General features: G+C 32.4%; 1 protein-coding gene across 5 annotated transcripts in view; it reads right to left on the bottom strand.

Annotated features, from left to right (window-relative positions):
• Nucleotides 1-14,337, bottom strand: part of LOC127730411 (uncharacterized) — an 85,267-nt gene that overhangs the window by 18,695 nt on the left and 52,235 nt on the right. For 3 of the 5 annotated variants that reach the window (XM_052238813.1, XM_052238809.1, XM_052238810.1), the window contains 8 exons: nt 13,619-14,001; nt 11,799-12,151; nt 10,829-10,918; nt 7,238-7,465; nt 6,647-6,761; nt 4,870-5,054; nt 3,191-3,323; nt 1,575-1,751 (listed from right to left, as the gene is read on the bottom strand). In XM_052238813.1, coding sequence (XP_052094773.1) covers nt 1,575-1,751; nt 3,191-3,323; nt 4,870-5,054; nt 6,647-6,761; nt 7,238-7,465; nt 10,829-10,918; nt 11,799-12,151; nt 13,619-14,001 — 1,664 coding nt within the window. Of the gene's footprint in view, nt 1-1,574; nt 1,752-3,190; nt 3,324-4,869; nt 5,055-6,646; nt 6,762-7,237; nt 7,466-10,188; nt 10,497-10,828; nt 10,919-11,798; nt 12,152-13,618; nt 14,002-14,337 lie in introns of those variants that run through there. The other 2 variants (XR_007995096.1, XM_052238812.1) reach the window with 2 other exon arrangements.

Genomic DNA, 14,337 nt, shown 5'->3' with positions numbered 1-14,337 from the left:
TATTTTTGTTATTTTAATTTTTATAAACTACCAGCGGCATGTCGAAATAGATATATAAAGGGTAACAAAACTGACGAAAAATATGCTGTAAGTTAGAATAAAGCATAGCCCCTTTTCATCTTTCGAAAAGCAAATTCTGCAATTAAGTTCGTAAATTTAAATGACAATTTAAACAAACTAACCTTTTAAAGGTAAGTGCTAACTTTTAAAATGCCTGTATGACGTCAATTTTCACTGCACTAGTACAAATTTTTATTTAGAGGCCAGCTGAGGCCCGCCTCTGGGTCAGGGATTTTCTCGCTGCGTTGAAGACCCATTGGTGTCCTTCGGGTGTTATCTGCTCTTTGGTCGGGTTGTTGTCTCATTGACATATTCCCCATTTCCATTCTCAATTTAATGTTCATTAGATTTAGCTCTCTGACACAAAAAGGAAATGAAAAGACAAAGTTCGAAGCCTGACTTGTATCATAAGGTTGAAATGCTGCCACACCTAGGTTGAACCCCATCACTCGAAATATCGTTATCGGTCATCTCCAAGCCGGAAAGACGTAAAACGATGTTCACAAACTCTAAACGTCAAGTTAACCAGAGCACAATTTCTCGGCTGTGGAACATATTCCAACAGACTGGTTCAACTAATAACTGCCGGATGAGTAGAAGACCTCCCATAACGACTCCTGGACAAGATCGCTATATCTGTGTCTTTCATCTACATCATCGAGCCGTTATCGCATCAACCACTGTAGCCTGAAGACCTAGATCGCGAAGAAGCACATCACAAAAAATTCGCAACCGACTTTAAAACCCATAAGGCCGTATTTTAGAGAGATATTGACGCCATTATAGAGACGTAAAATAGTATGTTGGTGCAACGGATTGGTTCAGCAACGACTCTCTTTTCTGCTGCAGAAACGTGCTGGCAAAATACAGGTATACAGGTACCAGAATGTTTTACGTAGGCCAAGCTTCAAATACAAAACAGTTATCTCTTAATTACACCACAGGAGTTTTCGTTAATATCAAAACGTGAACGAATATCCGTCTTTCATGCCTAAATATATTAATTTTGCCGGTCTTATTTGAGCAGATTTATTCGATTCGACTACTGTCAGCTTTCCTAAATGACTCGACATGTACAGTGCATTTTATATTAGATACTTAAAAATCATGTGTTACGGCACTTTCCTTCGAGAAAAAGCAAAAAAACTTTTTCTTAAAACTATTTGTCGACTAATTGTTTGAGGGAAAACGAGTTTGGACAATTTTGCTGTAAAAACAAGGAGTTAATAACTTTAGTGCAAATATGTTAGACATACATAAATAATATGAACGCTCATAAATGACAGGCTAATGTCTATTTTACATCTGAGGGAAATTATTTGGTAGATTTGTGATATTTTTTTTTATTTTAAAGTCGCCAGATCATACCTTCTTCTTTGTCGATTTACAACAATCAGTGCTCAGGAGGACACTCAGATGCTACCGTTTCACAAGAAATCTAGAAGGCTACATTTCGTGGAAATGATATATTTTTGTAATTTATTTACCTATGATAAACAGTAAAAGAATAATACCTGGTACTCTTGGAAAGTGTACATGAATAGAATTCTTTTCTTTGATACTTTCGAGACCAGGTCGGTTGTCAGTAAAATCCACAGGACTAAATAAAAGTTGATACTCCTCACCGGGAGGTAATGGTATTTGTATAACATTTTTGGTTATTCCAGTAAGTAATGTCTCATAGCCATATTCTACAAAAAAAGTTAAATTTTCTTTCATAGATATAAGAAGATGTGGTATGAGTGCCAATGAGACAACTCTCCATCCAAGTCAAAATTTATAAAAGTATTCTCTTAGTTTTTATTTGTCTCCTTCATTTGTTTCATCTCAATTGATTTGTGAGATTTGAATATCGGTAAACTATTATTGCCTATATTTATATTTACAACAGTGACCTGATGACAAATCTTCACTATTTGGACAATTGTAAGAACTTTTTTCCCCAAGGTAGTTTTATGTATCAAAAACTATACAGCAGTGTAAGTTTGATCGCACTTTTTTCAAATATCCGGGATTTTGATTGGTTGATAGTTGGTGTATATATGGTTTTTATTCTATAAAAAGAACAGTCTTTATAGTTTTCTATTGCCAGGGTATCTGCACAATGATATGTCTTTTTTACCCAAAGTAATTCCCAAAACATATGTGCCTTTTTCCGCTTTACGGTTACTCTTGATCATGTATGCGTCATCAGTGTTCAAGTAGAAATTTGATGAACCAGCGTCCTTTTCTTTAAAAAAGTTCATCGGAAGATACCAAGACCTTGTTGATATATAGTTCATATCAATTTCACAAATAAAACATGATGGTCTTGATGTATAGAGTCTAGGTACTTACGTTGTTTATCATCTCAAATACGTGTTATAGTGTTCTTTTTTTAAATGACTTTGTATATTTTTAACCCTTACTGTTTAGTCCATTTTTGGTAATATCCTTTTTGGCGTGGATTGGTATCTATACATCCCGCCAGTGTATTGTTCTAACATGGTCACTTTTTGTATTCTTGTCTTTCATTTTGTTATGTGCTTGGGGTGTCTATACCCTTTTGTTGACATATTTGTTTGTTTTCAACGCGATGAAGATGATATCACAAAGTTTACTAATGTACTCTAATTTTTGACATTTTTACCTATTCTGTGTGTTTGAATTGATCACACATTGTTGTCACATTTTTGTCAATATAATAGAATTCTATGCAACTGTCATACAAGTGAGAGGTTAAGAAAGCTATAAAACCAGGTTTAATCCACCATTTTCTACACGAGAAAAAAATGCCTGTACCAAGTCAGGTAGATAACAGTTGTTTTCCATTCGTTTGATGTGTTTGAGCTGTTGAATTTGCCATTTGATGACAGATTTTCGGTTTTGAATTTTCCTTGGAGTTTTTTTTTATTTTACTTTTTATAAAAAGTTTGGTTAAAGTCAGCTGTTTTGCTAACGTCTTGAAGGGAAGATAAATGTTTTCCGAATGTTTAAATTAACCATCTCTATTAATCTTCAGTGTAATTAAACAACTATCGTATGGTCATTGCAATTTCTTTGAATTTTTGTAAATAAATACACGTATTAGTGGTACAGAGTTTTCTATACTCTGTGAATACAATTGCCAATTATGTATAAATAATCAAACCAGATTTCAGTAGAACGTCTGTATATTGAAATCCAGATCCTATATCATGATAGGAAATTGCTACTGCCAAAATTTCCGAATTCAGCATTTCCTGGACAACAGAGCCATTAATGTCAGGAGGAGAGTCATCTATCTGTTTAAAACGGAATGTAACTGTTACTTGAAAGCTCAATTACTATCAATAACTGTATTAAAAAGTATTACTTCACATAAAAAATAGGAAGTTCGATTTTCTGAAACATTCATATTATTACTATGCGGAATGGGTTTTGGCTTCTACGTCATTTGGTCTCTAGTGGAGAGTTATTTCATTTGCATTTGTATTTTTAAACCAGTAAGATCGGAACCTGTACATGAGGAAAAGAGGAAACTCCTTCTTGTTCAGTTACCAATAATTTATTGATGTAATCAACATCAGCAACGTTCTACATCACAAGGAGGTAATATCTCAAATTCCACTTTATTTTCAAAATCAGTCTGTTCCTATTGTATTCTACAATTACACCAAAACCATTTCAACTAACGTATTTAACTATCAGCAAGCATTGCAGACCTTGATTTAGAACAATACCTAAAAAACCCTCTGACATGTGACTGTTCCCACTCGCCTTACATTAACAGCGCCTCTGGCCATGTTATTACTGGGGATCTAAACATAATTCAACATCTCCGAAAGGTGATATCTCATGGTCCTAAGTTAAGAGAAGCTCAACACATAAATTGGAACCATAACTTCAAAATAATTATGGATTCCATTGAAGACTACGCTAGAGCATGGGCTAAACGAGAAGAAGTTGAACTTGAACTTCACAAGTAATACACGACGGTCTTGAAGTATATATTGTTAGTACTGACGTTGTTTATCATCTTAATAACGTGTTGTATTATTCTTTTATTTTTCTTTGTAATTTAATACTTTACTGTTTAGTCTATTTCTGGTAATATCCATTTGACGTGGCTCTGTACTTATACATCCCGTCATTGTTTTATTGAGCTATGGTTAATTTTTGTATTCTTGTCTTTCGTTTTTGCTAATGTGCTTTGTCTATATGCCTTTTTGTTTTTCTTTGTTGACATATTTGTTTGTTTTTAAAGTGATTAAGATTATAACACAATGTTGACTGCTGTACCCCTTTTTTTTTGTTTTGTTCACACATCTTTCACTCGACTTTCATACAAGTGAGAGGTTTAGCTTGTTATAAAACTAGGTTTAATCCACCATTTTCTAAACAGGAAAATGCCCGCACCAAGTTAGGAATATGACAGTTGTTATCCATTCGTTTGATGTGTTTGAGCTTTTGATTTTGCCATTTGATTAGGGACTTTCCGTTTTTGAATTTTCCTGGGAGTTGGTATTTTGTTATTTTACTTTTTCATATTAGTATATTTTACTATTTATATTGATATACATCACTTCTGATAAACTCATTTGTAATACTAAAGAAAACATGCTGTATAGAAGAATGTAAGGAGTCTAAAAAAATAGAGGTTGGCAAACATGATAATATTCTTTGTGGATTGTTTCTATTGAATGTATTGACTTTTTGTGTAGACTTTTAAATACTTGATGTCGTATTGTTTATGGATTAAAACTGATTTTAAAATATTTTTTTATTAAAATTAAAATTATGAACACAAATTGCAATTTGATGAACGAATATTTCTGAATAATTTCTTACCGTGTTGAAAATCAGTGGTGTATCAACCGGTTCGTTCTGGTCGAAATAAATAGATGCTTTTAAATCAATTCTTGTCATGGTTTTAACATCTGTCTTTGGTTTGACAGAAAACGTAACATATCCTTGCCCATCGGTCCCATTGTTTGGTGGGAGAAATCCTTTACGTGGATCGCTCGGAGAAAGACCTAAGTTTTAAATAAATATCTGTTAACACTGTTTAAAAGTGTTGCCTTGAAGAACCTTTGTTCAGACTATAATTTTATTATGTTAAACATAAGAATAAAAAGAAATGCCTGCAACAGAATGCTGTTACGAAATCTCACAAAAGAAATCAACATTTATATATTCCCGAGGAATCATCCTATATATCATTCAAATAATCTTGAATTGTCAAACAATAAAATAATGGTTAATGGATGAGGATCTCAAACATTTTGAAAATCTTCTAAAATTCTCAAATAACATGAGGTGCGGATGTCTACTTTGAAACTTACCCGATATATCATTTAATTCATATTGACATGGCAAATAATAGGAAACTATATGGTTTATCAGTGGGGATCTAAACTTATTAAAATATATTTGAACATTCTCAAATGGCAGGGGACAAGAATGATTCCTGTAGGTTCACTTTATATAGTGTTCAATTAAGCTTGATATGACAAACAAGAAAACATATATGGCTAAGGGTTGTGGAAGAAATTGAAAAAGGAAACGAATGAACAAATGAAAAAAAAAATGTAGTACCAGTGCTGATCTGTTGATATCATATTAAATGACAAAATATTTCCCCGAAATACTTTGCTTATATAACAAGTTTGTCAAATTAGCAGTCTAAACGTTAATTTTTATGAACCTTATTTCAATCGGATTTTTTTAACAATCATATCATACGCTATAAAATTAGGTATATTTTTAAAAATATTTTTTTTTTATATTTTGCTAATCTTTTTTTGAAAAGCAAATAGCGACAGCGGCTTTATATATTTGAACATGCCTTAGTAATTACTTGCTCCATGATGCACTAGAAAGGTTTAAGGGCATACGATACAGTTTTGATCCCATGCTGATATGTTGATGAAAATTTGCATATAGGCTATTTTTTACCTGATTAAATCAAATATGTTATAAAAAAATATACCTTCGTGAGCTACTCTTTGAGTAAAATGGGGTCGAAATTTCAGATATTTGCTCAAAATTCGGATTTATGGACGTATTTTTCCTTTCAACAGAAATACATAACTTTTTTGTTTTAAAAGATAAACACAAGCTGTTTTTTGTTAAATTATTTGTAATTTCTGTTTTATATAAGTATCCTATAAATTTATGCATTTTTTTTTTAAATAACTCATATTTATCAAATATTCATGAATTTAGAAAAACACGTCATTTTTTGCTGTATATTTATCAAATTTAAAAAAAATTGCATTGTTGACTTTTTCATGAAAATTGGTACAAATAATCTTCATACGTAATTGGTACAAATAATCTTCATACGTAATCAAACCAAATGGCATTTTAAAAAAGACGGGTCCATGAACTCGTTTTCAAGTTAAATCAGTTTGAGTGATAAAAATCAGTCGAAAAATGCATCTTTTCCGATATGTCAAAGTTTTACGTCGCGAAAATAACAACGTCATTACCTCCCCTGTAACTGTATCGTAAGCCCTTAAAAAATTGAATTAACAAAACGGCAGTATTCATCAATAAAAATAACAACCCTATGCATTTTTATAATTATAGCAAACATAACATTTTATGCATTAAGTGTAAATACCTGTACTGGCCTCAACTGTTTGAAACTCCCAAGTAACTCTTTTTTTCAATATGTCCAATCCACCTCGAACGCGAACAAACAAACCTTCATATATTTCAGTCAAATTTACAGATACCTAAGTAATTGAAAAATGATGTAAATTGATAGTTATTTAGCCTGTGATACCGATGTTGATAAAGAAATTACCAACAATAAGCATAAAAAATAATATAAAAATACTTCACAAAGCTTATAAGGCTGCAAAAATTAGTCCCATACGTATCATATGTCGGTTTCAATCTTATGTTTGTACACTCGAATATTTTCATCTTCTTTTGTGTTTATTCATATTATTTTCAAAACAAGTATTGTGAAGCTGTGTGATATGGTAATTGAAACTTAAACCTTACAGCTTTGTACTAAAATTAGATAGCGTATAATATGGAATTTAAGAAAAGATGATGATCAAAATATAAAAATTAAAGTCTACTGCACAACCATAAGTAACTAGCTTTATCTTCTGCTTTTGGAGAAAACCAATAAAATTTAAATGAAAAACGTGAAACTGAATTAGATTTTGAAATCATGAGGTATTAATTTTTAAATAATTACCTGAAAATGTGTTCGTTCCTTCAATTCATGATTGAAATTTCCGAAACCAAATTTTCCCAATTTGAACGTCCTCATATCTATGGATTTATCTAACTCATAAACTATGAAAACTTTCTGTGCTGGAGCTGTTGCGTTAGCGACATTTTCAAATCGAATTTTTATACTCATTGTAGTATCCTTCTGAATGAAACGAGCAGCACCATATCCTAAAGGTCCAATGATATCATTCTGTGCCAAAAATAATTTCAATGTGCATTATATCGATATATAATATGTATCATACACTCTTGTCTTGGTAACATATTTACGAGATGACATCTGTAAAAAATTTTCTCTGATTTTATTTAGTCCAAATTTCAGTATACGTTTTCAATTTACTGTTTCTATTTATTTACAAAGATCTCGCATTAAACATTTTGTTTGGAACATAAAAACTCATCAAAGTTTTTTTTTATGCCAAACTCGCATTTCGTCAACTTAAGATTCATCAGTGTTGTTCGAATATAAGAGCATAAGAGCAGATTGTGATCAACATTTTAAAATAACCTTTTAGTCTTAGATGCATGATTATGTGTATTAGTTGTTATTGGCTTTGAACTAGCTTCAGTTACTGCAAGTACTCTTAGATCTGTACTTAGTGTCTTTTTTGTTGTGTGGATGTATAAGTATCCTGCAACGTCCACTCTGTGTTTTTGTTAGATGTATTTCTGCTTTATCCATCACGAGTTAAGCCCATTTCAACTGATTTTTATAGTTTGTACTGTTACACCCCTGTCCCAGGTTAGGAGAGGGATATCGCCTTCAAACTAGTTTTATCCCGCCACATGCTGTATGTGCCTGTCCCAAGTCAGAAACCTGTAATTTAGTGTTTGTCGTTTGTTGCTGTATATAATATTTGTTTTTCGTTTATAATTTTGTACATAAATCAGGACGTAAGTTTTCTCGTTTGAATTTCGGAGCCTTTTAGATCTGACTATGCGGTATGGGTTTTACTCACTATTGAAGGCCGTACGGTGTTAATTTCTGTATCATTAAGTATCTTGTGGAGAGTTGTCTCATTGGCAATCATACCACACCTTCTTATTCATATATTTATATTCTGTTGAATAAATAAGCATATTTCTGTCACGTTCTATGTAGTCAATGCTTGTCTTCTATCGCATTTTTTTCCATTATTAATTTTGGTAACAAAAACCTCTTCCTTTGTGTTTTAAATGAATGGTATTTTAATCCTTACTTCCGTGACTAGGTTCTGTCTTTACAATTAGACAAACATAAATGAAAATGTAATTAGCCTTGTACCAATTTATCATATAGATGTGAGTCAATTGTAAATTTAGGTACTGGTAGTTAACCAATGTTCAAATCCTATAAAACGATGTTGAAGATACAAATCAAGGTGACAAACAAAACTTGTGGGAATTGCCTGAACTCGGGCAGTGAGCGACACTGGTTGCGTAGATGGGTGCGTTGACAGGACACGTGTCAAATAAATATGAACCCGCCATGTAAATCCACACTAAGTCGCTATTTCACAATCGGTAAAATTATATCTAAATATCTCAGACCGCGAAAATATGTCGTTAGTATGTGCAGACACTGACATTTCGTAACGAATAACCAATTCGTGATGGTGACCGTAAATTTTGTGCAGGGTCAATTTCTTTCACATTACTCTGTTGGGGCAATTTTTTCTGTAAGAAGCACACCCCTGTTAATAAAGTCCACATATTGTGAACATTCACGAGTGTAACGCATAACTTGAGACATGTAAACGCCATTTGATGGCACAGAATACATGTTAGTGCTAATAAATTGGAAGTTGATATTAGAAAATTTAAGATCAGCACGTGTGTCATAGAGTCTAGTTTGAAGTCGATCATCTTCATTTATATCGAGAAAAAGATCAACACATGAAGCAGACCTTCTAGTTGAGGTAATTACTCTCAAGTTCACTGGGATATTTGAGACGCAAGCACGCTCTGAAATGGAGTTTATTGAGGTACAAGACATTCTTAATATATCTCAGTGTTCCAGCTAGGTCGTTTTCACAGGGCGGTACGCGCCCGCCCTTTCCCGAGTGCCGCCCTGTGCCCTTTTTACAGATTGCAGGGCGCCTTGCCTTTTTTGAAGATCGATTGGTATATATTTTGTTCGAATTGATATGATCAGCCAATTACGAAAATTTACCTGGCGACAAGTATATGACTTTGTTTACGACCCCAAGCTAATCAACGGTTACAACAGGTGTCATAATCTGTTGTTATAGGTAATCCGTTTATCGGATGGGTCATTTAATGATCATCAACATTAATTCATTCAAATAGAATCGGTCAGTCGGCATTTGTTTGTTTTTGAACTTGAAGAAATGTTCATACAACTTGGGCACAATTAGCAATGTTTACCGTAGTTTCATGGAGAAAACGTAATTGACAGAAAGTCGAAAACCATAATCAACTCGTTAAAAACATTGCTCTTATTGTTTTCCGTGAAATAAATAGCAAATTAAGACGTATTTTTCATTGACTGCCTTCATTTTTTATACGAAAATAACAAAATCGGCCGCCATATTGTTGATCGTATTTACATCTTCTACGTACTGTTTATTATCCTCCAAAGAAGGAGCACACCCAAATAAAGAAAGATAACTCAATCTTATTTTTTCCTAGCATTGAGTAACCTACTAAGATATTATAAAATATGTCTTCATACTTCTGGCTTTAGAATTTATATGTTTAGGTGTTTTGAGTCATGGGAAAAGTTAAAGAGGGTCTTAGTAGCAAGGTTGGTAGGGTGCCTTAATCATCTTTTTCGGTATTTTTTATTTTCAATCCAAATTTTCACTGTTCACTATATCCTAACATTGTGCATTTACAGCTGTTTTGTGCTGTATTGCAATTAAGCACAGAAAAGGTAGAAAGGTGAAACTTTTAAAGTGTGTCACACCATAGAAACAGAATGAAGCAGGACATTTTTCAAAAAATACTGCATATAAAGCTTAACTGTGCCAAGCAATGATTTAAAACTTGTGTGACAAGCTGCTTGATAAGTTTTCAGCCTAAAAAGTAGAAAGATAGTTTTTCTCTGGGCTAATGATGTTGTTTTTGTATATATACAACCAGTGATTCAATGAACAAACAATGTTTTATTATAATCTTTATTAAAACATGCCCTTTTCATATTATCATATCACGCGTTAAATGCCCTTTTTTCAGGATTGGCACCCTGCCCTTTTGAAATCCTAGCTGGAACACTGTATCTGTAAGGAAATTAAACAATTTTGCAAGATAGTTTTCCCTTTCTATGAACGAGTACAAAAATAAGTATACCAGTAGAGGTTGAAATGTCAAACCACTAAACTCAACAAATATGGCGTCGAAAAAAGTATTTAAAAATGATGTGTCACTTTCCTAATGCATAAATTTACAAAACAGAAAAAATATTTTTTTCATTATATAGTATAATTCTCTACTCAACATCATCAATCACACCAATATTCAATAAATCATAAACTTGTAGGAAATTCCATATCAAGGGCAACATTATGAAAACAAATTAGAAATTTAGATAAATATATCAGATAGTTCTTACCGGATCATGTGATCTAATCCATTCTATTATTTTATCTATTAATTTATTCAATGCATCTGGCCATAAGTTCGATGCAATATTCTTCGCGTCCTGTAAATAATGGTTTAGGATTAGTATCGGTATAAAGTAAAGGTATATATTGTGTCGTGTTTAATTGTACTTATAAACATGCTAAAAATGTTTAAAAAGAAAACGAAAAAAACAAAAACAGTAAACAAAAACACCTTTTAACGTTAACTTAAGACAGTACAATGAATTATATTGAATGTTCATTAATTTGTTCTGCTTATAATTATAGAATCTGGTGCGTGATCTATCATACGATTATTCAGCAAGATAATTATTTTATCCCAATGACACTACATTTTCGTGCATCATCTATTTATAGCAACGTTTTGTATATTGTTATCATTCACACTTGCAAAATTAGAATGTTTTGTTTGCTTGAAGTCCTAACTGTACAACCAATATTTAACCAATAAGGAAAGGCATCTCGGGGAAAATTGTGGAGGTTACGGGAATCTGTAAATCGAAAAGGGGATATGACTGCCCATCAAAGTAACACGAATTAAGCCTCCCTTCCAATAGCATACATATACTAAGGTTCTCCAGATGTCATTTAATTAATAAAGCTAAGATGGAATCTCCGAAACTACTTTCCGTTCTGCATGTGTCATCCATTGTATTACTTGCGGTAAATTGCTATACCAAGTCGGGAAAGAAAATTGACAGCAGTGACGGACTGCAACTGCGAAAATAAGTGTTTTTGCTTGTATTGAAGTTTTCGATGGTGTTACAGTAACATTTATTATAACATATTATCGACTTTTGTTTAGTTTAATTCTTGTTCAAAGACAATCCAATAATGATTTCATGTTTTTGTATTGATATAAAAAAATATTTCTTTACCGAAATTGCATAAAATTGTACATCAGTCTCAAAAGAAATACAACGTATTAGATAAACATGCCTGAAGCTTGTCATTCCATGATTTATTTGGATCAATTATTTCCCCAAGTATATTGGATAACAAAACATCTGCCGCTTTTCTTAATTTTCCGGCATCTTTCTTGCTAGGATAAAAACTAGATATCAGTCCTGTAGCAAGATCTTTTCCAAAGCCTTTCCAGCTGAACGGTTTATCTCCAAAAACGCTCTCTTTTATAACTTTTTCTACCTCCGCAGCAACGGTTTCTATAACTCTTTTCGTAAAATCTGCAACTACTTTGCCACACTTTTTACCAATATAGCCAGCTATTTTGCCCCCAATTTTACCAGCAATTGGACCACCTATCATCCCTTCCATTAAGGCAAATGCAGCGCCTACAATATCAAACAAAGTTTACGTAAATGTACATATTTTGAATAAATTAAAGTACCTGCTTTCAAAACAATGCAATCTGTGTTAGCACATCTCAAATTTATATTTAACCCATTCTATCCATATATCTAAACATAAAGTAACTGGTTTAAGAGAAATTAATGTAAAATACCTATCACTATTTGTCTTGTTTGCAGTAATGCTCCCATAAGAAATAAAATGAAAGAGGAAGTTCTCAATTGCGTTATATACTAAATTCTGTGCACTTTACGATGAAATATACTCTGTTGTTTTGGTGGCACTTCGGATAAAATGCATATTTAACCATTATGTTTTAAGAAGACCCTATTTTGTAAAAAGACATCAATCATATCAATCAGATCAAAATAAAAAACAAGAGGAAAAGTTTTAAAAAAGTTAGTCAGTGGTTTAGGAAAATGAAAATAGCAGTATATAATTTTGGTGTGGCGGAAGCGCTATTCTAGATTCACGTTCATCAGAAACACTAAATCTTAAATTTGAGAAAGCCGAGAATAAATAAAGTTATAAATGATTGAATATTCGATGAGCTACATGGTCAACGGGACTTAAAAAAAGAATAACTAAATAAATATTAGTTCAATTTTCCCTTAGGGATTTGAAACCTTAGTATCTGAATAACGTCTTAATTTATCAGCGGAAAATTTAAGAAAGGTAAGTTATAAATCTTGTTAGTATCGATGCACTCGACTACTGAGCTGATGATTACCTCTGTGACTAGTAGTCCCCCAGCAGGGCTTTCAATCCAGTGTAAAAAGACGAATATATACATTTTGAGTTTAAAGCGCTTTCTGCATTTACCTCACGAATGCTCAAATCCAAAAATTAGAAAGCAGAGAATGTATAAAGACTTGAGAAGCTATATGACCAAAAGGTATCTAAAAATAAAAGCCAATCTATCTGAGGTCAACTATGCTTGAAAGAATTGGAAATTAGTTTCTTTCTAACTTCTACATTTATCCAGGTATGTTATATATCATGTCAGTACCGAAACACTGACCAATGAGTTGATGATACCATTGGGTACTAGTAGTCGACAACAGTATTAGCCCAGTTCCAGAAAGTAAATAAAAGTAATATATAAATTAGGGGCACCGATGATCTTTTCTGTATTTATATTTATCAGTAACGCTCAACACTAAACATTTTAAAGGGAGGATGTAAAACTATTGAATACTTGGCGAGATACATGACCTAGAAGTTACGGATATAAGGACAATGAGCGATTATATGAAAGAAAGAACGAACAGACACAGTTAATAGTAAAATTCTATAGACTTATTGTCTAGTATATAGGTTAAAGGGTTTTATGGATTTAAAATATATAGATCTAGTGAAAATTTGGTTTCATAAACTTGAATGCTGCATTATTGAATGAACATGTAGAAAAATTGAATATTTGTTGTAAGCATTCATGAGCCTGATTTTACCTCCTAGTGTGCTCTCTTGATTAGTCAGATAGTTATATCCAAGATAAAAGGCCAAATTTACTGCTCCGGTGACTAGGAAAGCATAGTTTCCTTTCGGATCTAGAAAATGAACAGGATTATTGTAAGCATAAGCATAGAAATTTTTCAGTTTTCCGTCTAGGGCAAATTGATCCATGCTTAAAAATCGTCCATGTTCAGAATCATAACATCGTGTCCTCATAAGATACAGTTCTTTGATTTGCTTCATGTTTATAGCTCCCCACTGCCCAATAAATGTAAATGGATTTTGTAGCTCTTCAATACTTGACGTAATATTTCCAAAAGGATCATATCTGTAGGAATTCAAAATGTCGCCGTTTTTATCTAACATGCTTACAACTGATCTGAAATGAAATAAAGTTACAATTTTAAAATTTATTAATAGTCAGGACCATCAGCACAAGGGAAGCCCGAACATGTGCCGACAAATTATGTACAATATTAATCAGAAGACAAGAACCTAACCAAATATGTGCAAACTGTTGCATACATTTCATAAATTTAACAAAAAATGTCATAATTTGTATTTTTTGTGTGTTTTGATTTTCTATTATACTGTTAATTTAGCACTTTCTTTTGTATGTTTTTTTATTTACTGATCGAGATTAAAAAGGCGGAGGGTTGAAGTCTTTTATAAAAAATTAATGTATACATTAAAACGTTACAGTGGAAGTCATTAT

The sequence above is a fragment of the Mytilus californianus genome, unplaced genomic scaffold (genome assembly GCF_021869535.1).
Source record: "Mytilus californianus isolate M0D057914Y unplaced genomic scaffold, xbMytCali1.0.p SCAF_2, whole genome shotgun sequence".
Classification (NCBI taxonomy): domain Eukaryota; kingdom Metazoa; phylum Mollusca; class Bivalvia; order Mytilida; family Mytilidae; genus Mytilus; species Mytilus californianus.
Note: the sequence above shows the minus strand (reverse complement) of the source record. Positions and strands in the feature narration are given on the sequence as shown.